Genomic DNA, 27,564 nt, shown 5'->3' with positions numbered 1-27,564 from the left:
ACAGTACTGATGGAAAAACACAAGAGAAAAATTATGGTTAAAAACTATCTTCATAAATAAAGCCATATGAGTTGTCAAATAAGGAAGATACGGTCTTGTCTGGCACTTAAGAAGTTTGAGTTTTGTTGAACAGACTTGTGCAAAGTAATCATTCTTCATTTCAGATCAATCTATTAAACATCGATAATAGTGCTTGTTCCTATCTACCTTTTGCTAGTTTCTATATGTGGATAGTAAAGTCTTCTATGCAGAAATTATATCATAGCTAATTACATTGTTTCCAGAGCAAAATGACAAGCATATGAGGACCCTCACTTTGGTTAGGACCTCTCTGTAAAGTGAACAGGTGTTATTGTTCTTGCTCCATGAGGAACAAAATGAAAAAGTAAACCAAACTTCCAGATGATTTTCCCATTTCACATCAAGGCCCTTTCAAATGCTTTCCAAGAAGTGTGCCAGGGGAAATGCATACCATAACATATAGTATGGGCAGTTGTGACTTACTGAACACACTGCTTTATCAGTACTAGTTTTAGCCATCTCCCTTTATAGCTAATATGGTTATTCTTGTCTATCACCTTTACCTGGTAGGTTTTTGTGGCTGATAGACATTTTCTTTGAATCCAAAAAACTGACTCAGTTCACCCTTTTTGCAATGTCACTTTTTTCTACTCAGTCATGGTTGACTGTTACAGTGCTAGCCCAAAATAAGGGGTTCAAAATCTCTCCCTGAATGATCCCAGAAACCTATCAGGGGGAAATATTTTTTCTTGTCCCAGACAATTTTCTTATTCAACAGAAGATTGATTTGAAGTGCAGACTATTCAGACTGAATTGGTCTTCATTTCCCCCCCCTCTAAAATCACTGGGGGTACTCAGGCTATTTTTGGATATTTTTTTTTTTCATTAGAAAATGCAGAGTTTCTATGTGATTTGCCTTTAAAAAATATATTTTGGTGAAATTTTAATTGTGAGTGTTATTTATGGCTAATGTTCTCTTCTCTCAAAGTGGTGAAAGACACCTGTTTCATGGGAAGGCAATTGAAATAGTAGATTTTCTGTGGGGGCATGAAAACATTTTCCACTGGGTTGAATCACCAACCTATGGAACCTGGTGTTAATAATCTAAAACTGGAATTTGTAATCTTTAAATAGATTAATTCTACAAGTCATTAGACTGGAAGTGCTACTCTTGATCCTTTTGCTTTGCATGATGCCTCTAAAATTTCAGTTTTAAAAATGTGTATTGACAAAAGGTAATGCCAGTGTTCAAAGTAATATCGAGGAGTGATACATTCCATGTTGATCCTTTTTTCTTCTTTCTTGTACCTCAGATTCAGCTTTTGTTGATGACTGATGGTGTACACTTTGCTAAAGCAGGCAGAGCCTGATATCCGTCTTTTCAAAATATGTTTAGGAACATAGACTTTGTTGTGATTTGATCCTAAATTATACATTTATTCTGGCCATGATCAGTAGAAACAGTTTGTATTTTGATTGATTTTTTTTCTTCTTTTCTGTGATTTGTAAATAAGAATTTGGATCTTTGTGCCTGTCTCAGGCTATTATGATTAGAAGTCTTTTCTGCAGCTTCCTGTCAGTGTACTCTCACTTCTTTAGAACCATCTGATCATGCTGATAGCACTTTTATTTCCAGAAATATCAGGGTGCTGAGATTCTCCATTGTTATACAAAAATATGTCTATTTTTTCTTACTATTATATTGCAAAATTATGTAAAGCAAAATCAGAAATACTTCCTGTGTAGCACTTTGTGGCTTAAAAAAGAAATATAAAAATTCCCTTACTTGCCAAGTGTTTCTTAATGATCCAAGACTCAATAAAGCGTTCAGCGTACTTGTCTTCCTGCTAACGTACAAGGCAATGACAAGAAAGTTGCTGCTGTGACCAGATACAGGATTAGGTTCTCTGTTGGTATTTAAAATGGTCAAAGAATAATTCTGAAGGCTTTTTCAAGAATTAATATTGAATGAACATTTTCTTGGTTTAGTAACATTAAATGGAAAAACATACTTGGGGAGAAGGAGAATGGGAGAAATAGACCAGTTTAATGAGACATCAATTGGCTCAATGCTGTGAGGTTACCAAATGCTGTGGAAGTATTAATGAGGACAATGCCCTTTCCTTTTGTAGGTGACTCAGATTATTTCCCTGAGGATCTTTGGTTTGAAATTTTTACTGCTTTGCAGGGTTTTCCTGTTAACAAAGCAATATGAAATTCCAGTGCTGTGAGAAAAAAAGAAGCTATTATTAACGTCTACTCCTAAGAGCAAAGATCAGCTTTCTAAATCTTTTTAGGCTCCATGAGCACTTCCTTACTATTGTCCAGTACTGGACTGTGTGTATTTGAGCTCTTTCAGAGAAAATGTTTAAAGATGGGCTCATGTGGCAAATAGTAGGCTGCTCTGAAAAGTATTAGACTGTTCGTAAATTAAGCATTTCTGTTTATTAGGTTTCCATTGTTGATCTAAATTGTAATACCAAAGCTGAAAAACTAGCAAAATATTCAGCAAATATAGGTCTGCCTTAACAGGCTAGGAATATAAAACCCCTACAGGATACTGTCAGTTCTTGCTTCTTGAGACATGATTTTAAAGTCAGATATAGAGAAACGTTAAAGAGAAAAACAACAAAAACAATGTTGATGGAGCAGTTGCCTGACATTGGCAACTGAAATCACAAGAAGTCTTTAGTTTGCAGAGGCTGAGGGGAGAAATACCTAAGGTTACAAAATTGTGAAGGCAATGCATAAGCTCAATTTTTCATCAAATCCCACTATACAGAAGCTGAGGCACTTGGCTAGACTGGGGGAGATTGGTCTATAACAGCCAAAAGAAAGTACTTCTGTACACAGTAGATAGTGAACTTCTGGAATTTGTTGCCCCAGGAGGCTGTGGTGGCAGAAAGTGTTAGCGGGTTCAGAAATGGGTTAGACAAATTCATGGATAACAGATCAATAAATGGATGCTAAAAGAAGTAGACAACGATGTACAATCAAACATCTCTGATACAGTAAGTCTCAATGCTTACAGAGAGTAAGTAGCCAGGCTAACATGCTTTTCCTGCGCACTGTCTGCTTTTGCAATTGTTTGGAGACAGACTATAGGCCTACACGGACTGCTGCTCAGACCCACAAATAAGGCATTTCTTATGCTCTTCATAAAAGATTAATGATGAATATGCTTTTTGAATATACTGTAATGTTATCATAAACTTAAACACCAATAAATATTAGTATCTATGTTTAAATGTGCATCTAATATCAAGAAAAGAGTTTGTGTGATGCATACTTCAAATTATAATTGTTTATTTCAGTAATAAGAATTCTTTGTAGAAACCTCCTAGAAAATGTCTCCTTTTAAGAATAAAAATACTTGAATATTTGTTTTATTTGTGCTTATCACTTTTTTTTGTCCCCTTAAAGTAATCATACAGTTGCAGTAAGGGACAGGAGTAAACAGGCAGTCTGCCTGATTGCTCACTTGCTGAGTACTTTAAAGGACTGTAGTGGAGGACAAGGATTTTCTTCAGTGGAAAGAAATATTAGAAAAATTATCCAGCACATAGATTGCTCAAGGTGGCTATACTAGCCCTCTGAATAAACATGTATATGTTCAAATGTTCATGCACACACCTGTATTTAAGTTATAATATCTTGAAATATGAAAAAGAGAGGTTTTTTCTCTCCCATTTTTCTGTTTCAGCTAAGATTAGAAATAGGAGGAAAAACCTGAATCTTGCATTAATGTTTAGACAGTTGGCTAGAAATTAAAACCAGCTGTTGTGCGTTATGATGTCTACATTCTTTACTTGTACTAACTGCCAGTCATGAAGGCACCAACATCATTTATTTAATGCGTTTAATTAGAGTTGTGAAGAAATCATGGAATTAGGCACCTGAGACTTTAGTTATAAAAAAGTGCTTAGATACGTCTTTTTAAAATTTGAAAACTGAAGTTACTGGTATTATTTAATTCCTTTTATTCAGTAATTTATGTCTACTACTTGAAATTATTTCAGAGGTCTCCTTGGAGCAATGTGTATTGGACAAAGATAAATTGACAGACTCTCATTTCATGCAAAACTTCCCTTTTATCCACCTTGCCTTGCTTCAACTTTGGAACAAAATGTCTTGAATAGGCACACTTCGAATTCAACTTGAATAATTCCTCTTGAATCCTTCAACGCTTCAATTTGTGGAAGGTCATACGTTTGGTCTAGACCAAAATTACCTAGGGTGTGACACTGCAGTGAGGTTTGGGGACAATAGGGAAAGAAAATCTGATGCCTCACTGCTCCACAGGTAGACTCAGGTACACATCTGCATGCACTGTGAGGAAGGTGGGCATACTAGGACCCAGATAGTTGTTATCTAACTTTGGCTTATTGACATGTGGTAGTGGGATCCTTCTTGGAAGGTTTCGGGGCTCCCTGCCCAAGAGCAGGCAAGATGTCCAGGCCATCAAATTCAGTCCGCCACGTGCTCTCTGGGAATTTTGAGTAAGAATCTGAGGCACTGTCAAGTGTCATCAGGGACACAGGGATCTATGTGAGATAACATGGTGAGCTGAAGATGGTGGGTAAGAACTAAGCACATTTCTTTATGGTATATAGTCCAGGAACAATTTCACATCTTCAGCTCATGTTTATTATGGACAGGCAGTAACCCATCACTGGTTACTTAAATTTTCTTGTAACATGCAGTTCAGGATTAGGTTTTTTTAAAAATTCAGTTAACGTAGCTGTGATGGAGAAGACACTAAACACTTCATATTTTATAAAAGTGATCTATAACTTTCACTGGTTGTTTCCCAGTAAAAATAAGAATGAAACCTCTCTCCAATCACATGATGTTATAGGGCTGGTCAGGAAATAAATAACTAAAATATTTTACAAATCAAAGTGCAATTTTTGAGAAGTATTGCGTGATAAAGGCTCCTGAAAGTGACGTATTTTTTCCACATCTTGGAAATTTGTTTTGGAATTATTTAAATGCTGCTTCAGAGAAGTCTGTATTACAATTGGTTTCTTATATTTTGTTTTTCATTTGCATATTGATTTGCAGTACTTTCACCATGTTTCAAGGCATTTCAGTAGTAATAATTTGTACCAGTACACACTGATAATGCTCAAAGAAAAAAAAATCATACGTGAAATTTCTTTTAAAAACTGTTTGTTGGCAATTGTAGACTGTATTACAGGTCACTTTGACTTTCCGTTAATATAAACATCCTATAAAATAAGGTTGATATATAAACCAAGGTTGAATTTCACTGTATTTATACAAAGGAAAGGAAATCTCAAAGGATGGAGTCTTACAAAACTATAATTCAAATGTTCAGTCTGAAAGAGCATCACCAAGAGCATTCAAGAGTAGGTGTCTTCTGCAGTCTGGTGCTCATATCTTTTAACAGAAGCCATATGAAACCTATTGCTTTTTAGGTTTTTTTGAGCAGGTTTTTCAGGTTAGAATCAGGCAAGTCTAAAGCCAAACGAAGCTTTTATGACAACAGCTATTGTTGCAGGAGACAAAGGTTGAAGAAGGAAAAAAAAACAACTCACTTCTTTCTTGCATTTAGTCTATTTTTGAAATTTCAGCAAAGCTTGTGATGAATGTTATGTGAAATTTCGTACTGTTCTTAGTTTCCATTATATTTCCCATATTATGACCAGTGTCACATTACATTTATAAAGTCTATTCTGACTGTGTAACTCTTATTCCTTGATTTTACGTCAGTTATTTCAGATTTTTTCTCAGCAGAATTTAAATAAGTTTAACTATTAAGTAAGTTTTCTTACATATTTGAAATAAAACAATTGAAATATTTGGGAGTTTTAAAACTTTTAATCATCATGTATCATAAAAATATACATTTAATTAATAATACAGAGTTAATATTTTTGCTTGCTTACTTGCAAGCTTCTTTTGATATTAATGTCTTTTAAAAAAGAAAATGCCTCTTTAAAGGAAAAGCAATAAAAGACATTTTTACATGTTTTTTCCTAACAAAGATTAATAGAAAGAAACATGTAAAGTTTCAGGCTTCCATTGTACAGAGGATAACAACTCTCCCCTTTCCATAAATAAAAAAAATAATCTTGAAAGCACTTATTAAGTTAAGTTTTATATATGCTTCTTAAAGCAGATTAGGAAATTTTGATTCCATTACTTAATGCTAAGCAATAAAGAAGGTATAACAATTAGCTTCTGTGTGAGAGGTGTGTGGGTGGGGAATTATTTCTTAAGCAGAGATATCGCCAGACTCTTTTAGCAGTCACAGGTCTACAAGAATCTGATTTTAACTGAGAAAACTGTTCACAATGCTTATCTTCTTACACCAGAAAAACAGGTGGGGTATTGTTCTTTGTGATCTGTTAAAACTTCTTTTAGCAGCTGCAAATGCCATTCTGACATGAGAAACACTGCAGAATCTCTCTTATTTATAAAGTAAGCTCTACAGAGTCATGGATCCTACTTTTTCTCAGTCCTGAATGAGTTGTTCTAGTCTTTGCAGAGTAGGAAACTTAACAAAAGATATTTTGAAAGTCATTTTACATCAGCAAGCGTGTATGTTGTCAGTCTTGGAAGGACCAGTTAGATTGTGCTGAATGTTAATATATATATTTGGTGCTTCAATAGTGCTTTCAATTGTATATCACAGTGCCCTGTTTCAGGCTTCATGGGCTCAGTAAACTCCAGACCATTTGAATCTCAGCTAAATGTAGAATTCTGCAATCAGTCCCATTTCTGTCCCGGGCAGAGGTCTGGTACTCCAGCAGTTCTTTGGTACTTTATTATAAGAAGCTACACATGGACAGAAGTGCCAGGTAGTTTAGCAGACAATACCTAGACACCAGGTTAGATGCAATCAAGAGCACGACTAACATCTTGTAAAGTCTGAGTGAGGTTTGTCCTCACTCTTTCTTATTGCTGGAGAATGCCATAATCACCAAACTACAAGCATACTCATGGTGACTTCATGCCCCTGTGCTCACCTCCAGGAGGTGAGTCAATGATTGAAAGAGCTGATTGAAATTTAGTTGGAAGAGATTCAGAAAGACAGCAGGAAACAGAGTGTGGTTCTAGTGCAGTTGTTAGCACGCCTTTACTGGGAGGAGAAAAGGCCTGATTTGTGATCCCCCAGAAGGGTTTGTCTGTGTTTTGATGAGTAATATCATATTATAAAATTGATACCTGCATCAGAAATCTGTAATGGCACCTCTATGCAAGCAAGTCTTCACAGAATCACAGAATCACTGAATATTAGCGGTTGGAAGGGACCTTGAAAGATCATCTAGTCCAAGCCCTCTGCCAGAGCAGGACCACATTAGAGTAGGTCACACAGGAACGCATCCAGGCGGGTTTTGAATGCCTCCAAAGGAGACTCCACAACCTCTCTGGGCAGTCTGTTCCAGCACTCTGTCACCCTCACAGTGGAAAAGTTTTTCCTTATGTTAGTGTGGAACCTCCTATGCTCCAGCTTGCACCTTGTCCTGTCATTGGACATCACCGAGAAGAGCCTGGCTTCATTCTCCTGACACTCACCCTTTATGTATTTATAAACATTGATGAGGTCACCCCTCAGTCTCCTCTTCTCCAAGCTAGAGACCCAGCTCCCTCAGCCTTTCATCATAAGGGAGATGCTCCACCCCCTTAATCATCTCTGTGGCTCTGCACTGGACTCTTTCAAGCAGTTGCCTGTCCTTCCTGAACTGAGGGGCCCAGAACTGGACACACTATTCCAGATGCGGTCTCAGCAGGGCAGAGTAGAGGGGGAGGAGAATCTCTCTCGACCTGCTGACCACACCCCTTCTAATACACCCCATGATGCCATTGGTCTTTTTGTCCTTGATTGCGTAGTTTTTCCTGGCTGCACAGTGATCTGGCCTTGACAGTTGAGCTTGACATTTCTCTTCATCCTCTGCTTATGTCTAGTGTTTGGGATTCAAACAGCATTAAGCTGGGGAGGATCCAGGAATCAGAATATAGGAGCTTTGACCTCTAGCCCGTAACCTCTAGCAACGATAAAGAGGCACTGTTGCTGTGACCACCTCTATCACCACTTTTTTAAATAGACAGCTGTTCTCCATTCAGCATTTTCTCAGAAGTGGAATAGGCCATTGTGGTTGTCCAGAGTGGTAGATGCCACAATTTTCCCCGCTGGGATACAAAGACTTTAAAAAACTTTTTTCTCTCCTCCTCCTCCTCTCACATTTACATGCACAGATCACATTTGTTGGAAGGCTGGCATGGCCAGCAACCTCCACCCTGAGGCTGAGAAAATACTCAGGACGGGTAACCAAAGGTCAGGCTACAGCCTCTCCCTTGACAGTTTCACTTGTGGCAGAAGAAATGGCAGTAGAACTGCTAAGGGAGACGAGTTGGGTGAGGAGAAAAAATGAGTTCAAGCAAGAAGAGTTTATAGAGGGCTTTATTTAATACTTGCAGATTCTGCAGGCTGGGGATTAACTGCTGGGTTGACTTTTAAGTTCCACAACTTTTAGTCTAGAAAAAGGTTGGACCATCTCTTTTCTTAGGTTGGCGTAGGCATTACCAAGGGGACAATTTCTACATCTGTTACTGAAAAAGGGAAAAACGAAGGTGTTGCTGCTGTATGTCATTAAGCCCAAATTGTTAAGTAAATATCAGGTGAAATCTTGATCTTGTTTAAAATAATGTAAATCTTAACTGTTGACTTCAAAACAATTGTCTTCAATTTCTTCAAATGTGTCTAAAGCTAAAATTTTATCCAGCAATTTTCCCAGTTGATGCAATATTAATAAAAAGAGGATATGAGATGCAAGAATTAATCTTTTTGATAGCATTACATTTTTGGCCTCTGTTTATCCTGCCATTCTTACAGGTATAAAATTTCCAATTTGACAATGATGGTAGAATTTGGTAATTTTACTTCGATGACCTAGAATAACTAATAAGTTTTTACCTTGGTAAAATTATGAAGCTAATGATAATGAATCTAACAAATTATTTCCATCTAATGTATGATATAATATGATATTGTTAATAGCTGGTAATGATGTTAGCAAAAACCTGTCATATTAATTATCAATATAATTTAGTAGAGAAATGTGAGGAGGTAATGAAATGATACACTCATTTGGTTAATGGGACTTTTATCAAAAGAAGCAAACTGAATAATTTTCGTAATCTTAACTTGAAAGGGCACAGTGTTGGCACTTGGAATCAGACAGATTCACAAGTGGAAAGACAGTAGTAGAGAAAAATGAGATACTGTATGTTTTCTTTTTGCTGAATCAGTAAGCTGGTTAGCCATTTAAATGAAGTGAATGCAACAGATGAGATGTAACTCTTTTTTTCAACACAAAATTACTGTTTTGTTTTTGTTTTAAATTATCCTGAAAATAATTATGGTTCTTCTGATTAAGAGAATGTGCAGAGAAAAAGAATGAAGTAGTTTCAGTATCTCAAATGGAAATGACAGATTTGTGTAAAAGTGTGTAGGAATATTTATATTCATACATATGGTATATGCAGTTATCTTCAGATAGTATCTAATGTGGAACAAATTGCAAAATGTATATTGATATCAGATTTAGAATTTTCTAATACTTGTTTTAAATAAAAATACTCAATACAGTTCGAGGCAGTAATGCAAGTTATATATGGGGACAAACTTTTTAGTAAGGGCTGTTGCAACAGGACAGGGGGTAATGGTTTTAAACTAAAAAAGGGTAGTTTTAGGCTAGATATAAGAAAGAATTTTTTTACAATGAGGGTGGTGAAACACTGGAAGAGTTTGCCTAGAGAGGTGGTAGATGCCTAATCCATGGAAACATTCAAGGTCATGCTGGATGGGGCTCTGATCTAGTTGAAGATGTCCCTGCTCATTGCAGGGGAATTGGACTAAATGACCTTTAAAGATGCCTTCCAACCCAAACCATTCTATGATTCTGTGATATGGACCCTGAAAGGAATATAGTCCTTGAACAGGTCCACAGTAACACTTCTGCAGTATTTTGCCATAGGATTAATCAATTTGGAAAGAAAAAAGAAAGACCAAATTCTGAACTTACCCATGTGTTTTTAAATACAGGTTAGCAGAAATCGTCCATAATTTCATTAAAAAATCACCAAAATTACATTTTCCTAAAAGGTCGAGGAGAGCTGACGTGGAAAGGATTGTAAAATGAGAATGATATTAGTGCTAGAACAGATGACACTCATGCAGGCAAAATAAAGTGGCACATGATATGAAGGGAATAGTGTAGAAAACCCAAGAACAGAACCACACACAAATGTTACAGGAAAAATGGATAATGTCATCTGTGGGAGCAAAGCTACTGTTAATTGATTGTTTTTAGCAGTAAGAGGAAAATAAATTCTGATTTGCAGGAACAAGCAATATTAAATGTCTGATGTAGCTCCATGCCTCTTGACTGTGTAAGCAAAACCCTCAGGAACAGAGGGAAGTTCCTGTGCTGCCGAGTGTTATGTGCATAGTGAACTGCAGTGGTCTTTTATATAGTTTCTGAAGGGACGTAGGACAAGTTGAAAGAAATACAGAAAGGCAATGCAAGGCTGGAAATGGGACTCATAAGAAGTGACTGCAAATGAATATAAAGAAATGTTATACAAGGAGAAATTATTTGCTTAAATTCATATCCCCTGGCATTGCTGGCTGATACTGCTGCTACAGCTCTACTGTTCACAAGACCTAGAAAGTAGCTTCTAGTAGCTATAGGTTTTTAAACTCAACTCATAGAATGCTTGCCAGCACCTGCGTAACAGACTTTTCTGATCATAGAATCATTTAGGTTGTGAAAGACTTTTCAGATTGTTGAGTCTAGATGTGTATATTCATGTCCATTAAGGTGAATATATACATATGGGTAAAAATATCAAAAGAGAGGCAAAACCCAGGCCCTAGATATGCAACATATCCTTAAAGCACAGAGTAGAATATATGAAGAAGATAGAATACTATCTAGAAATGTTATCACTTCATACAGTTATCATCCAAAATTAAATGACATTATAGCTTTGGTAAAAATTCCTAGTGAATGGTGGAAATAATGAAAAACTTCTCTAGAAAGAGATATAGGGAGGAGAAGCACATTGAGATAAAGACCATATTGTATCATGTACATTGATCATATAAAGCAACAGTAGCTCCATAGCTGCTTACTCGTTAAAAAGCTTGAGTGTTTTCAGGATATTTTGAAAATTCAGCAAAGAAAGGAAGAAAGAAACAGAACATAAAAATGACTTGTGTTGAAATTAGCCTTGAACAGAAATTTGAGCAATTATCTGCAAAATGATGTCATATGAAGACAGAGGCAATGATTCCTCCTTCTTTTTTGCAGTGTCTTTTGTATGTTCTTGTCAAATATATCTGGATTCAGAGGTGTGATTAATATATTTTGCTGGGAAACTGATCTGTCAAGGACACCTTTGCTCATAGCAATGATCCCACAAATTCCGTGTTTCTCATAAGCAATGATGTCTCATCTTTTCTCTTTTATTTCTAGTCTCTTCTCTGTTACAGTGCCCTGTGGTACAAAATGGGGTGTTGGCAAGAGAACTTCAGGCTTGAGATGAGGCTAATATCGCTAGTGGATCAACTGGCTTGTTCTTTGTCCTTTCAATTATTTTATCAGTTTAGATAAATATGCACAATACTGTCACGTACATTCATTTCATTAGGCTGCTAGAATAAGTGGAAGAAATTTTGTAGAAGGGCCTTTAACATTGTTGGCCTATTTCCATTTACATATATAGGAATAACAAAAGACCACTTATTTTATAAAAGACAATACCTCAGTTACAGAAAGACTTGAAGGCAAAGTCTGACAAATCTTTGTAATAAAATGGAAGGCTTGGTAGGCAATCTCGTGTATTAATCTGTAGTATTTGCAGTAATTTCATTCAAATATGTTAACAATGCTGCCATATACTAAGAAATGAAACAAGAATAAATAATATGATGTTGTCTGCACTATAACTGTAAAAAGTGTTGACAAAAATAAACATTGTTATACAAACTATCAACTATATTGTATAAAGCATTTAAAGTTTTGTCTAATTCAATTTTTGTTTCTATAGCTAGTTGGTATTCAGACAAACATGTTTGGTCTGTTTGTTGTAGTTTAATTGGGTGGTAGTTTTGTGTGCCTTAAGAAAAAGTGAGGTCACCAAACCATAATAATCAGATAGGTTTTAAAGGTAGCAGAGGAGTGCGTTGAGGAAGAATATATGGCGTCAGGGGTCAGAACTGAAAGTGATATGACTTAAGAAACCTGATTTTACTTTGCTGTATATATGCTGTGGGTCATGTGTATTTTCATATATCTATTTAACTGTATGTATGAAATAGCTAGGTAAAAAAATAGATACATCAGAATAAAGCTTGCGGAGAATAAGTGGTTCATCAGGTCATATGTAAAACAAAAAAGTTACTAATACACAAGTGGATGTACAGAATATATTTGCATATTTTCTTAACTTTCCCTTTTGGTAGGGGGAGATAAGGTAGGGGTGATTTATCTCTTTGCCGAGATAATTTTATTAAGCTGAACTTGGAAGAGTAGCTCCTGTACCACTTTGTAATGTGGCACTAAAAATAATTTCTCCCCATCGCTGACATGTGTGCATCAAAGGTATCTTCATTCCCATTTTTATAAAAGCAGAGTAGTTTTTGAATGGCAGCATTTTAGAACACTTAATGTAGGCTTATATATTTACTCCCATGAAGTCCTTTTCGTCTAGTCATACGTGTGTGAAACTAGCAATATGTACTAATTATAATAAATAATAAAAATATAGAGTGTTTTGTAATCCAGGTGTCATTTATAAAAGCACATCTTGACATAAAATAATGGAAATTTTAAATTTGCTTAATAGTGCATGCTTAAGATATCAATTAATAGTGAATTATTCAATAGTCACTGCATAAATTACTGCCTGAAAGTCTGAGTCTTGTGCTTGTCCATATTTCATACTGGGCCATCACATTGGTATCTTTCTGGCCTTAGAATTAATATTCCCAGTTCCTATTGCTCTGCCAAGGTAGTATAAAGACAGCCCTAGGGAAGATGAGATCTAGGTTCTATTAACCCATGTAAAGGACAGGTGCATTAGTAATACAACAAAATTTTGCATGACGACATGTCTTCTGGTTTCAAAATGTAATTGCCTGCATTGCGGTGTCCTGCAAAATACTGATATAATCGTGTTTGTATACCTCACTCAGTGTGGCATAGCCATCTGGTAGAGTTTAAAAGCTATGTGACAGAATACATGATGCATGCTTTTGAAAATGTAACTAACTTTCACAAAGGAGGTAATTGGCAAAAAAAGCCTAAATATCAGTATCTGATTAGACTGCTTTTTAATTTAAGTTGAAATCCAGTAACTTTCCTGAATACTGTATGTTTTGAAGGTAATTAACTGCTATTTTGAAGAAGCTGGTGAAGCGAGTAATGGCTAAATAATTATTTTGTTTAGAATGACATGCTTTATGAGAAATTATCTAATTAATAAAACAGAGCTACAAACATCTCCTGCACTTTCCATATCAGTTTTCTACTTATTCTTAGCACCGCTGAGTCATAGGAAACTTTATTGGTGCTTTGATAGGAATGCTTTCGCTGGGAAAGAAGACATCCCATTTGCAGTTCGGCACCTTGCTTTCTTTAACTGCTTAGCTTATTTATTACAGAAGGTTGTGGTTTTATCATATTTCTATTCTGAATGAGTAAACCAGTAAATTAGTCTTCATTTTTCCAGAAATTTCAGAATCTTTCATTGTAAAAGGTGAAACCTACAAGGTTTCCTTTGCCCAAGTATAGGCAAAGGAAATCTCTGCCTCCTTAATGACTGCTCCTAATTTCACTGAATTGGAGTCTCTTGTTTCATATTCTGTCATTTCTGTCATTCTGATGTGTCTCCTTTTGGGTGTTCTCCTCAATGTATCAGATCTGGCTGTGCTGCAGAAGCAGTGTCCCAAGCACAAGGTCTCCTCTAGCACTTTCCCAGTTCTCAGCTTGGATGCAGGTTTTAAAGTCAGGCCTCTCAATAATTGACTGATCTCCAGCTTTTAAGGAAAACACATTTCGGCTCTGAGGCAAAAGTTAATAGCTGCATACAACTGGAGAATATTCCCTAGCCAGTTGACATACTCTCATGCATAGTTGCTTAACCTGGCCACCAGAAAAATATATTTAGTTGCTTCACATACATAACCCCATCATCTAAAAGGAGCTGATTTAAGTAACAGTTTGTGGTCAAAGGAATATAGTATATGTAAAAGAAGGGTTAAAGTAAAAAGACACAGATGGCTGTATGCGTGTGTTGGAAGAGGAAAAGGAGATTTCTTCAGGGCTGGAAGGTGTTTAGTGTCATGTGGAAGATGCCCTGTGGTGATACTAATAAAATTTACATGATATATTACAATAAGGTTCATGTCTTGGGATCTGGGTGTCACCTGAAATTGAGTATCTTACTATTTTTTCATTCTGTGAATTTGATGGAGATGGATGTATGTGGAAAACTTCCATGTACAGCAATTTATGTTGTTTGGAAACAGTTGCTCTTAAGTATGATAGAGACTACCTATTTTACAAAAAAGGTTGTATTTTTTTATTATCTCCTGTGCAAACAGAGGAAATTGTCTATAGTGTCTGTTCCCTGATGACACCCAAAGGTATATACATTGCTGAGATGACCTGATTTCTCAAGGTCAAATCAGATTGAGGGCAATCATTCCTCATCCAGCTTAGCTGAGCCAAGTTGCTTGCTTTGGCACTGGTACTACATCCTAAAAAAGCAGATTTTTCTTGCTTGTGGGCAGGTGGTTAGAATAGCATATAGAGCTCATTTTTGACTGTCAAGATATTGAAATTATTTGTCAGCCAAGGATAGATATAAGTACATCTGTTAACTATTAAATCATGGGGAAAAAACCTTTGCAAAGGTTCAAAATGTACCTCAGATGTAAGAAGAAAATGATCAGAATTTCAGACCAATTTCTGTAAAAATTACTGAAAAGATACCATTACATTTTGATCAAGAAAATTATTGCAGCTCTCATAGACTCTTTTTGTAAGCCAGTGAGAGTTTAACTACAGTTTGAGCAACAGTACCATAGGTAGTTATTAATAACCTGTCAAAGACTTCAATAAAAACTGATTTTTTTTTTTCACACACCAGTATGTTTTTTAACAGATGCTTGAATACTATCTATCAAAACCCGGGTATTTTAATGTCTTTGCCTGTGCTATTCCTAAAGTGAACCTTTAAAATGGGAAGGGTATGAGATGTTAAACAGTCTTTATTTATTTTTACTTCAAAGATAGTAGGTTTCAGGAAGTGAAAGACTACTCTGTATTAGTAGAGGCTTTCTTTAAAAGATTGTTCAGTAATTATAACTCATGCTAATGAACTGGATATTAAATTAACAAATACTAAGTTAATTATTACTTACACCAATTGTTCTCCTAAGAATTCATTCAGTCGTCTTCTAAATTTAATTAAATACTTCATGTGTGAGAGCTAACAAAGAGGTCAAGATTACAGGCAAAGTCAGAGAAATGAGACTAAGAATACTCAGCTAAGAAAGAAAAATATGTTTTTACATTACTTTCAAAATATACAGTACGTTATTGACTGCATTTCTTTCGTAGCAAAGACCTCTAAGAAGGAGTTGATGTAAAATTCCTGATGAGTTAACTGTGCTTTTAATTGATATTTAGCTTAAGGGTTTTAGGTTTTGCTGTTATCATTGTTGAAGAGTGCTAGAAGCATTCCAAAGTCATTGTTTGCTTTATATTGTATTAATTTTTCACAGAAGTATTCAACACTATACTTACAACTGTTATTTATTTACATGGTCCTAAACCTAAAAAGTGAATGGCAGTTGCCTGCAAAGCTACCCTTAAGAAAAAGCGTTGAGTCAAATCTTCTCCTTCTTCTCGAAAATGATGTTGTACAATTTGTGTTAGTAATTTGGCCTTGTAGGATTGCACAAAAAGATGGGTAATAGTTTTCTTTCAGCATGTCTCACTAAAATAGTTAGCTAGTGAAATCAATGAATGGTAGTTTGTGCATTTAGAGCAAGAGACATATTGGCAATGTAGCCCACACACGTAGTCTGCTCCTTGCAATTTAGGCCAGAGATTAAGATGTCTAATTTATGCAACATCCATGTGAGAGAGGGGTAGTGTTACTAACTGACTAATTTTGATAATGAAACAGTGCTCTCTTCATAAGAGAGGAAACTACAAGTTTGGGGGTTTTTGTTCTTAAAAACGGTCAACAGTCTTTGCCACAGTAACTAAAAATAACCTACTGTCATTAACTGAATATGGTTTTCTGAAGCCTGTAGCCTGGTTTGTTTGCGTGAATGGTTTATTGATCTGATGTGGAGTAATTCAACAGTGAAATTATCTTGAAAATTAAAAACAATATTAAGTAATGGATGATCCAGTTTACTGTAACATGAGTTTATTCCTGCAGTTTGTTTCTAATTCATGTAGTGAAAACTTCAATTAAAACTTTGTTTTCAAATTTTACCTGCGTTGCACAGGACAGTTTTTGCAGGAGGATTGCTAAAGTGGATGCAAAGTCCCTAGGTGACTGCCCTATGCAAATACTACACTAACATTGTGGAGGAATTGTGTTAGGAAAATAGATTTTCTTGCCTTTATTTTGTTCACAGGTATACAGGTACTTATTGTTTACAATATATCTTGATTTTTTTTTCTGATGGACCTACATGTGGGAAAAATCTGATGTTTTCTATACCCCATACGTGAAATGGCAGAAGGTTTTACATTTATCTGCTGAGTTTATAGAGGGATTTTTCCATGCAAGTTTATAGAGGGATTTATCCATGCAGTATCAGTCCTACTTAAGAAAGTAGATAATTAGAACTGCTGCTTCTTTTTCTTTTCCATTTCTTTTTTCCCCCGTATTCCCTTAATACATTTAATAACATAATCAGTCTAAGTCAAAACTTCTTGTGTACAATCATCTGCTTTTTCCAGTATGAGAATTTGTACATGATTCCACTTTAATCACTGTAAAAGCCTTATTTTTGCATAATTGCAGAAAATTTTTGCAGATTTATGATTGTTATTTCAAGAGTAGAAAATAAATACGTATTTTCTTATTTGTAGAAATAACAAAAAGAACCAACAATACTTACTGCGCTCTGTAATCTTTTTGCCTTAGGCCTTAACAAACACACTATACATCTGTGTTAAGGCTTTCTGTTTTCACAGGGTCTCTGCGAATGTCTGCACGACCTATCCATGCAGACTAAATTATTTTAATTTTTGTTTCCAAGTACTTATTCCAAAAGCTTTCCTTTTTCTTTTTTTTTTTTTTTCTTTTCCTTTCCTGTTAGTGATTGCTTAATCATAATAAAGGAGGAGATTATTTGGGAGTAGGAGATTATGTGCAGTCTCAGATGGACTCACTGACTGGCATTTGCCATATTATTTTCCTGACATTTATGAGGTAAACATTTCAGCAGAATTAACTTTCAAATCCTTTCACCCTTCTGGGTGAAAATCAGTCTTGTGCTTGAAGTCTGTAAAGGTACAAAACTTTATCACAATCTACTCTTCTATATTCAGGAAGATGAATGGAAGAGAAAATTAAATTTTTTTTTAGCTATTGTTTGCCTTTATCACTGATGGAAGATATTAGTTTAATAATTTTTAGCGTCTAATCAGACAGAACAGAATTAATGGCCACCTTCTCTCAACCTATATCTTAAAACATGTTTTCCTAGAAACAGTCTCATATGGTCCTTTATAAAAGAAATTTTCAGTGAGACAAAGCCTTATGGAATCTCAAAACAAATTATTTTATTGTCTAGACTGTATGCCGTATTTCTTTAAAAAAAAAAAAAAAAGGGAGGCAGGAATTGTGTAGTAATAAATTGATCTTTTAGCATAATTAGATTATTACAGAACTACTCTTTGTGTTTAAGAAATCATATATTTACCAACTCAGGACATTTTTATATTTTTGGTTTGAATGGTTTGGGAACTCAGTCTTGAATACTGTGTAACATGAAACTGTTCTGAAGAAAGATGAAAATCAGAGTCTTTTTTTCCACATATAGGCTATTATTTTTTCAGCTTTCAATGAAGTACAGGTAGAACTTCCATTAGAATATAGTTCTGGCATGCTCATCCTTTCAGCTGCCACAAAAATCTGTTTCAAAAAGCACTGGTCAGATTTGGTGACTTGCAAAGTAAATAATTATTATTTTTATTTGACCAATAAAGTCAAATAAAGTTAATAAAATGCAATTTTGAGGATTCCTTCTCCATCTGATATTTCATGGTCTCCAGGTTATTAGTTTTTGTCCTTATAATATCCTCCTCCCCACTCTCCAAGCCAAACAAACCTCATCAAAAATGGTTTTCCTATTCTGACTTGTAAACTTTCCTGATCTGTGCTGTTGCACACTTCAGCTGAATTTCCTGGTGAGGGTGATTTTATCTCTTCAGTTGATTTTCTTTAGTTTTAGAGTGTGCTCCTTCGGCCTTCTTCTTTGGGGACGTATCTTCCAGAGAGTGAAAAGTGATGAATGGCCACAGGCAACAAGCTAGATCAAAAGTCTGTTTCTGTCTATAGGCAGACTTGGTTATCCCAAACAAAGTAAGAGGTATCACTATCTGTAGTCCCATCTGTAAGTGCTTCATCATGGTAATAATTTAGTGTGCATGATAAAATCACTTCTTTGCATGAATGATTGCAGAATAGCAGTTCCCATCTGAAAGAAAGCAAAAGTGTATGGTAGAAAGCAAACTGGCATTCTGAAAATGACAGCTACTTGGGAAGTAAATACAGGAATTTCGTGTACTCTGCACCTCAGCTTTAGGACTCAACTGTAGTTTGTCATTTTTGTAATATCAGGACATGCTGAGGCACTGCTTCTGTATGAATTTCTGTGAAGAATGGTTTGAATCATCAATGTCAATTTTTTGTAGCACTTGGCCTTCTCTTAGAGGTTTCCTTTAAGTTTATCCTGTTTAGCTGGTTACAGCTGAAGAAATCCTATCCCCAGGACATAAGCATCAGAGGAAACCAAGCTCTGAATCGAGGCCGGTTCAGATATGTCAGACTATTTTTCATGAGTACGTAACACTACCCCAGAAGAAAAACATTCCTAATGCAATACCTTTATGTGACTGCAACATGTGTCCACTGCGATTTGCCTGCGATAAAATCAGATGGTTCAAAGAGCTGTTATACAGAGATGGAAATAAGAATCCCTTAATTATATTTAACTGAAAAGTCTCTTGTGCCCTGTTGTGATGTGATTTCTGCCAAAACAATGTAGTAAACAGGCCCTGATAGTGCAACTAGCTCATACAAAATTGTTATGTATTTTGAGTAGCGTAGCACTGTTGAAGTCTAAAGGGCTTCAGCACAGGTTTTTTCAAGCAAGTGTTGGATAGTATGCAAGGTCAAATTCCAAAATTATAGATATGTGAATTTTCCTGACAAAACATTGTAAATTTTACTTTTTAACTGATTAGTCATTTTTTCAATTCTTTTTAGAACTATTGGATACAAAAAGAAGTATGTGAAAGTTCCACATGGGCATATTTGGGTTGAAGGTGATCACCATGGACACAGTTTTGACAGCAATGCTTTTGGCCCGGTAAGTCAATTCTCTGTATGTCATTTACACTTTGCAACTGAAAGGCATTGCATGTCTCCTGGATCATTTGTTCAACACAGCAAGTATGAATTGGTTGTGATTGTGTTTATATTATTTTTGTGAGAATGATGAGACTTTATAAAATATCTGTGTCAACAGAGACTGAGTTTGCTCTTAACTATTATAACAAGATAAAAGACTCCTTTTAATTCACCCACATGAAAGGAGAACTGGTAGAGATTTTAAATTTGGAGGGATGTACTGGAGGAGTAGTGAGAGGGCGAGCCAGCTCCCTGTAGCTGACAGATGCTCCCTGAGGACATGTTGCCAGCTGATGTAATTTGGAATGGTTCCCTCCCGGGAGCTCAGTCTTGCTTTAGCACCAGTGCTGGGATAAAGAATTAGGAAGCTGTAAGTGTGCTTAGTAAGTGTTAACTGTTAAATTGGTCTGTGGACAACGGTGGAGATATTTCAAAACTTTCGCCAAGATAAATATTTATATTCTCTTTATATAGGGACAAAATGTAACCTGGAAAATCTGTTTCTTGACTGGTAAAAGTGTGCCTCTGTTTATCAGGAAGACAGTAAATGCTTTCTCTGCACTCCAGTTTTGGTTTGATTTTGGTTTTGTTACACTTTGTGTAAATTCCTCTTCTTGTTTTAACTTAATCTAGCATGCAGGCAATAATTGCATAAGCTGTGCATCCTACTGTGGAAATACAAATCCTTTTTGCCCTATTCCATATGCAGGTTTTTGACATGTGTCTCTAAGAGAAAATACTCCTCTAATATTATTAAAAAAACACTGGTTGTCACAGGGAAGTTGTCAAGGCTGGATTTTTCCACGCTTATGCATTTCATACCTATTTCATACCGAAGTCACCCCACTGACTGTAACTGAATTAATGACAGCAAGGATGTCAGGAGTTTGTCTGGCTTCTGGAAGTTTAGCCCAGCTATTAATTTGAAATAATCTGTTCTCAAGAAAAAATGCAAGAGTCCTACTGTCTGATTTGGAGTATGTGATGCCGTTGCTTCCCATTTAGTTTGTCTCCCTTTTTTTGTGCTTGTATTTCTTGCTATTTTTCATTATTATTTTCCTGCTACTATCTTCTAAGATGTCTAATGTCTAGTTTTAGAGGTTCTCTCCTGCAGGATTTAATTCAGTCGATCCCGTGCACGTATCTCTTTCCTCCCTTAGTAGGCTTTTCCTTTTCTATCTCACTCTCTGTTCCCAAGATAAATCTTAGTCATAAAGCCACTAATCTTTTCACTTACAAATATATTGCCAGCGTACACTCAAAGCACAAGAAAACTTCAGCAGTTAGGCATTGGTTTCAGATATACAGCAGCTCACACAGAAATTAGTACAAGGTAATATCCTCAAGGTAAGCATCATGAAGCTTTCATGCAGGATAGCATGTTGGGCTAAATCTAAATAACCTCAGATTTTTATTTAATTCACTGATGTTTATAAATATTAGAAAATCGCCTTCACTAGGCTTTGACCTCACATTAGTCATCAGCTGCTAGCTAATATCAGGGCGTATGTCACTTTTCTTACAGCAGTGACACCTTTTGAGAGCTAGTACAACAGGTTTTGACAGTGAATTCTTTAGCTTTCTGCAGGAAGAATGACCTTTGTATTGTGTTGATGAATACATTATGGGCAAGTCAGCTGAAATAGGTGTTTTCTTCTGAAATTAGAGCAGTAATTGTTGAATACAGGCAAAAGGGGGCAGAAGAGATCACAGGGCTGGAACCTAGTTTGAGAATGATAAAATGCAGAAAATGTTCATCTGTAGAAGAAAATGTAAGTGTATTTAAAAGGACATACTGGACTCCAGGCTCTTTTGTGTTCTACACATGTGTTAGATTTTAGGTTATTGGGACATTTTCCACCCCTCTGTCTGCTGTACGCTGGAGATCACTTGCACAAGTGTATTAAAGTATTAAAATCACTCGCTTCAAGCCATTCAGAAAGTATGCTCTTCTTAAATACTTTTTCTCTCATAAGACTGCAGCAGTCATAAGGAACAGACTGCACAATGGTAAGACATGAACCCATTTTTCTCAGTTTGTTAGAATATAGGTCACTTAAGAGATTAGGTTATGTGTTATGTGTGTCACAATTCTAACTTGCAAACCCAGATACATTTTCTTGGATCAAAAGATTCAGTAAAAATACTGTATTTTTAAAGTGGATTATATTGTAGTCTACAATTTTTTCAGTTTTCATGCAATGTTATAGTAGAAATGCATATTTAGTGTAGACAGTCAGACACAGTAATGTTTCGTAGATGGGCTTAATGAGTTACATGGGGCATAAAAGGAAATTATGGAAAAACAGATTGAGAACAGATGTTAGAGTCATTTTTTCTCTTGGAGAATAACACTATGTGTAATGGCCTAATGGGTTAGGTTGATAAAGCAAAAAACCTGATACCAATCAAGTTCTAAATTAGATGCACCTTTGGAGTGATATGAATTTCTGAAATGTAAAACCCTAGCAGGTTAAATTATCTTTACTCGGTTTATAAAAATATTATAAAATAAATTATATTATCTCTTGTTATTGCATGGTTTTTATAGGACTACAGTTGGAATGTTCAGGCATAGAGAGACATTTTCCTGGAGTGTGTAAATAAAATGAAAATTTTTTAACTAAGATTTGTAAAGGTTTAATATTTCCTTTCTGCTTAGTTGTGCCTTTGAATAAAATTAATACCTTAACTGATATTACAAAAATAACAGGATATCTATGGGTAGTGCTGAATTAGAAATGCTGTTAACTCTCTACATGATCAAAACTTAAATATTAATTACCTTTCCAGAATATTGGGCTAAATTAAGTAGTGCATGGTTATTGTACATTGTCTTAAAAAAAAAATGCTTTGTGTAATACAGAATGCCAGGTGTTATATAATACTATTGCTTTGATACTGCTGTGTTTCAGGTTCGGAAATGTCAGGTCAGCCATTCATAATGCTCAAAATAGCTGATTTGAATAGAAGCCAATAAATACTCAGAGAACTTACATCTTGTTACTATTATTTAAAGGGATAAAAAAATTCATGTAGCTGGAAATTTATTTCAATTACCAAGACTAGAATAGAGATTTCTACTCAATTGGCTGTTACTGTTTTCAAATTCTTATAGAATGAAGCCAAGCTTTTATGATATTAGTTTAGCATTCCTTAATTGGCATACTGTGGGAATGTAATAATGAACAGCTTATATACTTATGATACCACTTTTTAAAGTTTCTCCTTTTGGTTTTCAGTTCTGGTAATTTTCCTGTTTTGTAGGACATTTTTACTGTGAGGTTGTACTTTGACAATGTAGGAAATATAACATTACTGTTCCTAACAATGCTTCTGCTTTCTTAGGTCAGAAACGCAGGAGACACATTATAAAGAATTGATCAAGTATTAAACTCCTCTGCTGCTTCAAATTTCTTAAAGATTTTAAAGGTTTAACTTTATGCCAGATCAGTTATTGTCGTTGCCTGCACAGCCAGGATAATACCAGCATAAAAACAAAGTGTCAATTTATATTCTGGTTCTGATACTCTTGCTATATCAAGGGAAAAGTCAATATAAGCTGTACTTTGTCTGGATTAAATATGTAGAGTTGACATCCAGCAGTGCAGAGATGGTTATGCAACCAACATAGAAGGGTGTCTGAGAAATAGTTGTTAAGAAGGGCATACAATAATTTTTTTTTATATGTATATTCCTGGATGTACACATATGCAGTGAATAGCACTCCCAGAATTTTTTTTTTTTTTTTTTAAAAAAAAGGTTCAATTTTATCTTATGGGGATTTCTTTGGTAAATATAATACTCTTATTACTACATTTCTATGTTTCCAAATGTCTCCAAGCTGAGGATATGAAAGAGCTTTATACAATTACAGCTTGAAGTCAATGGCAGTCTTTCAGTTGTCTTGTAAAGGACCTGAACAAAAGCTCATTAAAGTCAATGAGAGATTTCTATTGGCTTTAATGGCTTTGGATAAGGCTCTTTATGAGTCAAGCTTCACAATCCAGTGTAAGGGCAAAAAGGCTATTATCCTCCTTATCTTCCTGGGGAACCTGAAACACAGGTAGCTGGAGTACCTTGTCATAAAACATCTTTTTAGCTCAACAAAGTCCCTATCCTAGTCCTTTTACTAGAGATACATCTACCTTTTAATGCGTTTTCTCTCAAAACTGAGTCCTGTTGAACCTGAGCCTGGCTTTTTAACAAAGTTTTGCATTCATAAGTTTCAAATGAGTAAATTGCTTTTAGTCAGCATTACTGTAGAGGCTGTTTTTATGATTGTCCATATAAGCAAATTTATACTGTACGTTCATGCAATAAACTATCTGAAAAACCTTACTGTCTGTTTCACTATTTTTTCTTTCAGTAGCACAAACCTGTGGAGTGTGACTAGAAAACTCTATTGACTAGAATGACATTCAAAATAAGTGAATATGCTGAGTTTGTTAGTTATTGTAATTTGCTTTTCAAAGGCTATCTCTTTCAGTTATAAGATAGAAATGGTTTAACTGTCAACCCTCAATGAGCAAATTCAATTAATAACAGTAATGGAGTGTGGCCTATTATAATTATTTTCTTAAACTGATGCAGTATTTCTCTCTGTAACTACTGTTTGTGAATACAAAAAAACAGAAAATATGAAAAGTTCATTAGATGATAAGGTGAACTGAAATAAGAGTCTTTTAGTGAAGTGCAGTGCATGACTGCTGGTAAAGGAAGTATTTGAACAAAGAGGTCTGCAGCCTGTGCGAAGAGCCCTGCATATGTTCTGTCTTCTTCTAAGAGAGGTTCAGAGGACAGTTGAAGGAAGAAGGGGATACATGTTTCCGCAGTTTTTGATTACTTACGTAATAGCAAACAAAGAATGCCACATGTCCTAAAAGTGCATGTCATCTTGGTGATGATCTTGCCATCTGCTGAAGCTTTCATTTGTGAGCTATAAACTACTGCGAGAATCATTTATCCCCCTGAAATGGAGCAGCCTCTAAGGCAAAAGGTGGGAAGAGTTTAGCAGCTCACAACAGTGCGCTGAACAGCACCGTGTTAAAATTGCACAGTAAGGTATGTAGGCAGGGCACACTCTTCCCACAGCAAATTCTACCAGGTCTCAAAATACCCAGTGACCCCATTTGTGTCCCCGTATTCCAACCAGCCATTCAGAGAGGCTTAAGACAAATAGTTTCAATAGCAGTGTCCAAAACCCTATTTTTCTTAGTTTAGACCACAGTCAAGAGGAGATAGGCAAACACTGTGAAACTAATCAAAGATTGTGAAACAAAAGTGTGAAAACACCTATCTGTGCTTATGCTCATAAAGTTAATGTAGGTGGGGATAACAGTGACAGCAAAGTAGTCAGTGAAGGCTGGGAATGACCTACCAGGGACTTCTCTGCATCATTTTACCAGCAGATGTTGCAGCTTCTTCTGCTTTCTTTTTGCTGCCACTGTGACCAGTACTTGCACCTTCACTTCGCTGTATAAGTGTAGCCTTGGAAAATAACATGACTCATATGGAATCAGTGACATTTCTGCTTTTTCACTTGGGTGTCAAAGAAGAAATGAAGCTGTGTTTAAACAGGATACATAATGCAAGTATGCAGTTGATGACATTCCATATTATTTATCCCTGGCCACTGGAAAAATGAAATAGGTAAAACTGTTTACCATCAGAAAAAACACTTTGCATATGGAGCATGAAGTTACCAGTAGTAAATAGCATGCATGCACAGCCTGAACTTGTAAAAGTCTATGATGAATAAAATGGATAGGACATTATCTGTTATGACTGATGATAAATAAAGCTCGAAGGGTAAATATGCTTGTCCCTTTTGAGAGAATATTATATGTGAGATGCAAATTGGGATGGTGTCTTGTCTATTGAGAATGACGACTCGCTCTAGGAGCTGCTGAAGGGGAGCCTTGATAACAAGATTGTGTGGCCTCACTGTCCATTAAATTATCATGACTAACTAAATTTGCAGTATAGGGAATAAAGAAGTCCTCTATGGCTGTTCTTACTCTCTTGGAAAGTGAAATATTTAGCCTGATTGTAGTCTAAACCAATGCATAAAAATTAATCTTTCAAGCAGTCCAGCTATCAGCTATCAAGACAGGACTTTCCTGACATTCCTGAAAATATGATCGGAAAGCTTCTCTTTTTTGTTATTCAGTTAGTGTAAAGGGGGTGTTAAATATGATATATTCTCTAAGCACATCCAGAATGGAAAGTTTTTTGAATGTTTGTGACTAGGAGCACTCAATTAAGTCTACTCTATTTCTTAGGAATGGAATCTTCATGAGAACTTTTAAAGTAGTAGAAAGTAATGATTTTTTTTTGTCTTAGTAATTTCAAATCTTAAATGTTTTATGCATTTAGCTAATTTTCTTTATTAATGTACTTGGAAGTGTTACTGTTATTTAGCATTGTACTACTTAGAAAGCTTCAGTCATCCTGCTTATGGAACAAGATTTGCGTAGTAACCCCATGCACAATGAATTATTAATCCAAATATTTGGTAAATATTTCTGAATGCAAGTCCCTTTCAAGGATTTTCCAGCTACATCGGAAAGAATGTTAGGCCGAATAGCCTGTTTTTGCCATCACTTACATTGAAATAAACCAGGAAAAAAATGTTGAAACAATCTTACATTGATTTAATGAAATATTAGAAGAGATCAGAGAGCTGTCAGATTCATACCATCATTTGTAATTAACTAATTTCAACAGCTCTCCATTCAAATATAATCATTTGCTGAACCCTGTATAACTCTTCATCAGTTTCCTTACAATTCTATTTCTCTCAAGTTACAGCTTGAAATACCCTTATATTTGATAACCACTCTGCAGAATTTATAGCATTATATTCTCTATATAGGATCTCATAAATTACTTGTTTTAATGGAAATGAGGCACAAAGGCATCTTTGCTGACTTTTCTATGGCTTAGCTGTATAAGGGATTTTGATTCCTGCTGGCATTCATATTAAGATTTGCCAGGACGTTGTTTGAAAATCCATTGAATATTTTTGTTTCTTTTTATTTTTATCTTCTTGGACATGGAATATTGTTAAAGCTCAGTCAATGATTACTAAAATAAAGTTCTAAATTTTAGTTTGCAGAATTATAGAAAATTATTATCTACCTGTTTGCATTTTTGGATAAGATAATTGCTTTGGTGTAATAAGTAGTCATCTCATTAAATCTCCCAATCCTAAAATAAGACTATTTGACTGTAGCACCTTGTTTACACAATTCCACATCATATTGGGAGGTGAGAAATGTATGGCAGGAATGTACAAACCAGTGCATATTTATTTGTTTACAATGCATATGTATTTATTTTAGGAGAAAGACTTTATTGAAATATAATAAGTAATATTAAAAGAGCTACCAATATTTCTATAAATTATTTGAGGGAAGTGATTTTTTTTCCATCTACTTGGTGCCTGTGTGGTCAGGAGTACTGCACTTGTGGGCTTCCCTGCACAAGAGTTGCAGTGACATAGGGAAATGAGACCCATGAAAGGCCCCTGGGTTGGAGCTGTAGCAAGTGATGTAGAGGAGAAGCTTCAAGAATGGGACTGGTTCAACCTTGAGCAGAGAAAGCTGTGAGGAGAGCTCACGGCTGTCTTCAGCTATGGTACAGTGTACAGGGAAGGCTGGGCCAGACTCTTCTCAGAGACGCAGAGTAGTAGAACAGGAGATAATAGGCACAGGTCACAACATGGGAAGTTCTGAATAGATATTCGGATAATTTTAATTATTTTTTTCATTATGGGGGAAGTCATGCATTGATTACCTGGAAAGTTTGTAAGATCTCCATTCTTGGAGATAGAAA

General features: G+C 35.6%; 1 protein-coding gene across 2 annotated transcripts in view; it reads left to right on the top strand.

The window, feature by feature from the left end:
- The window catches only part of IMMP2L (inner mitochondrial membrane peptidase subunit 2), a 453,181-nt gene that overhangs the window by 333,339 nt on the left and 92,278 nt on the right, over positions 1 to 27,564 (top strand). For both annotated transcript variants that reach the window (XM_086472826.1, XM_086472820.1), the window contains one exon: positions 19,582 to 19,684. In XM_086472826.1, the coding sequence (XP_086328952.1) occupies positions 19,582 to 19,684 (103 nt within the window). The remainder of the gene's footprint in view (positions 1 to 19,581; positions 19,685 to 27,564) is intronic.

Source organism: Leptosomus discolor, chromosome 1 (genome assembly GCF_034619465.1).
Source record: "Leptosomus discolor isolate bLepDis1 chromosome 1, bLepDis1.hap2, whole genome shotgun sequence".
Classification (NCBI taxonomy): domain Eukaryota; kingdom Metazoa; phylum Chordata; class Aves; order Leptosomiformes; family Leptosomidae; genus Leptosomus; species Leptosomus discolor.
Note: the sequence above shows the minus strand (reverse complement) of the source record. Positions and strands in the feature narration are given on the sequence as shown.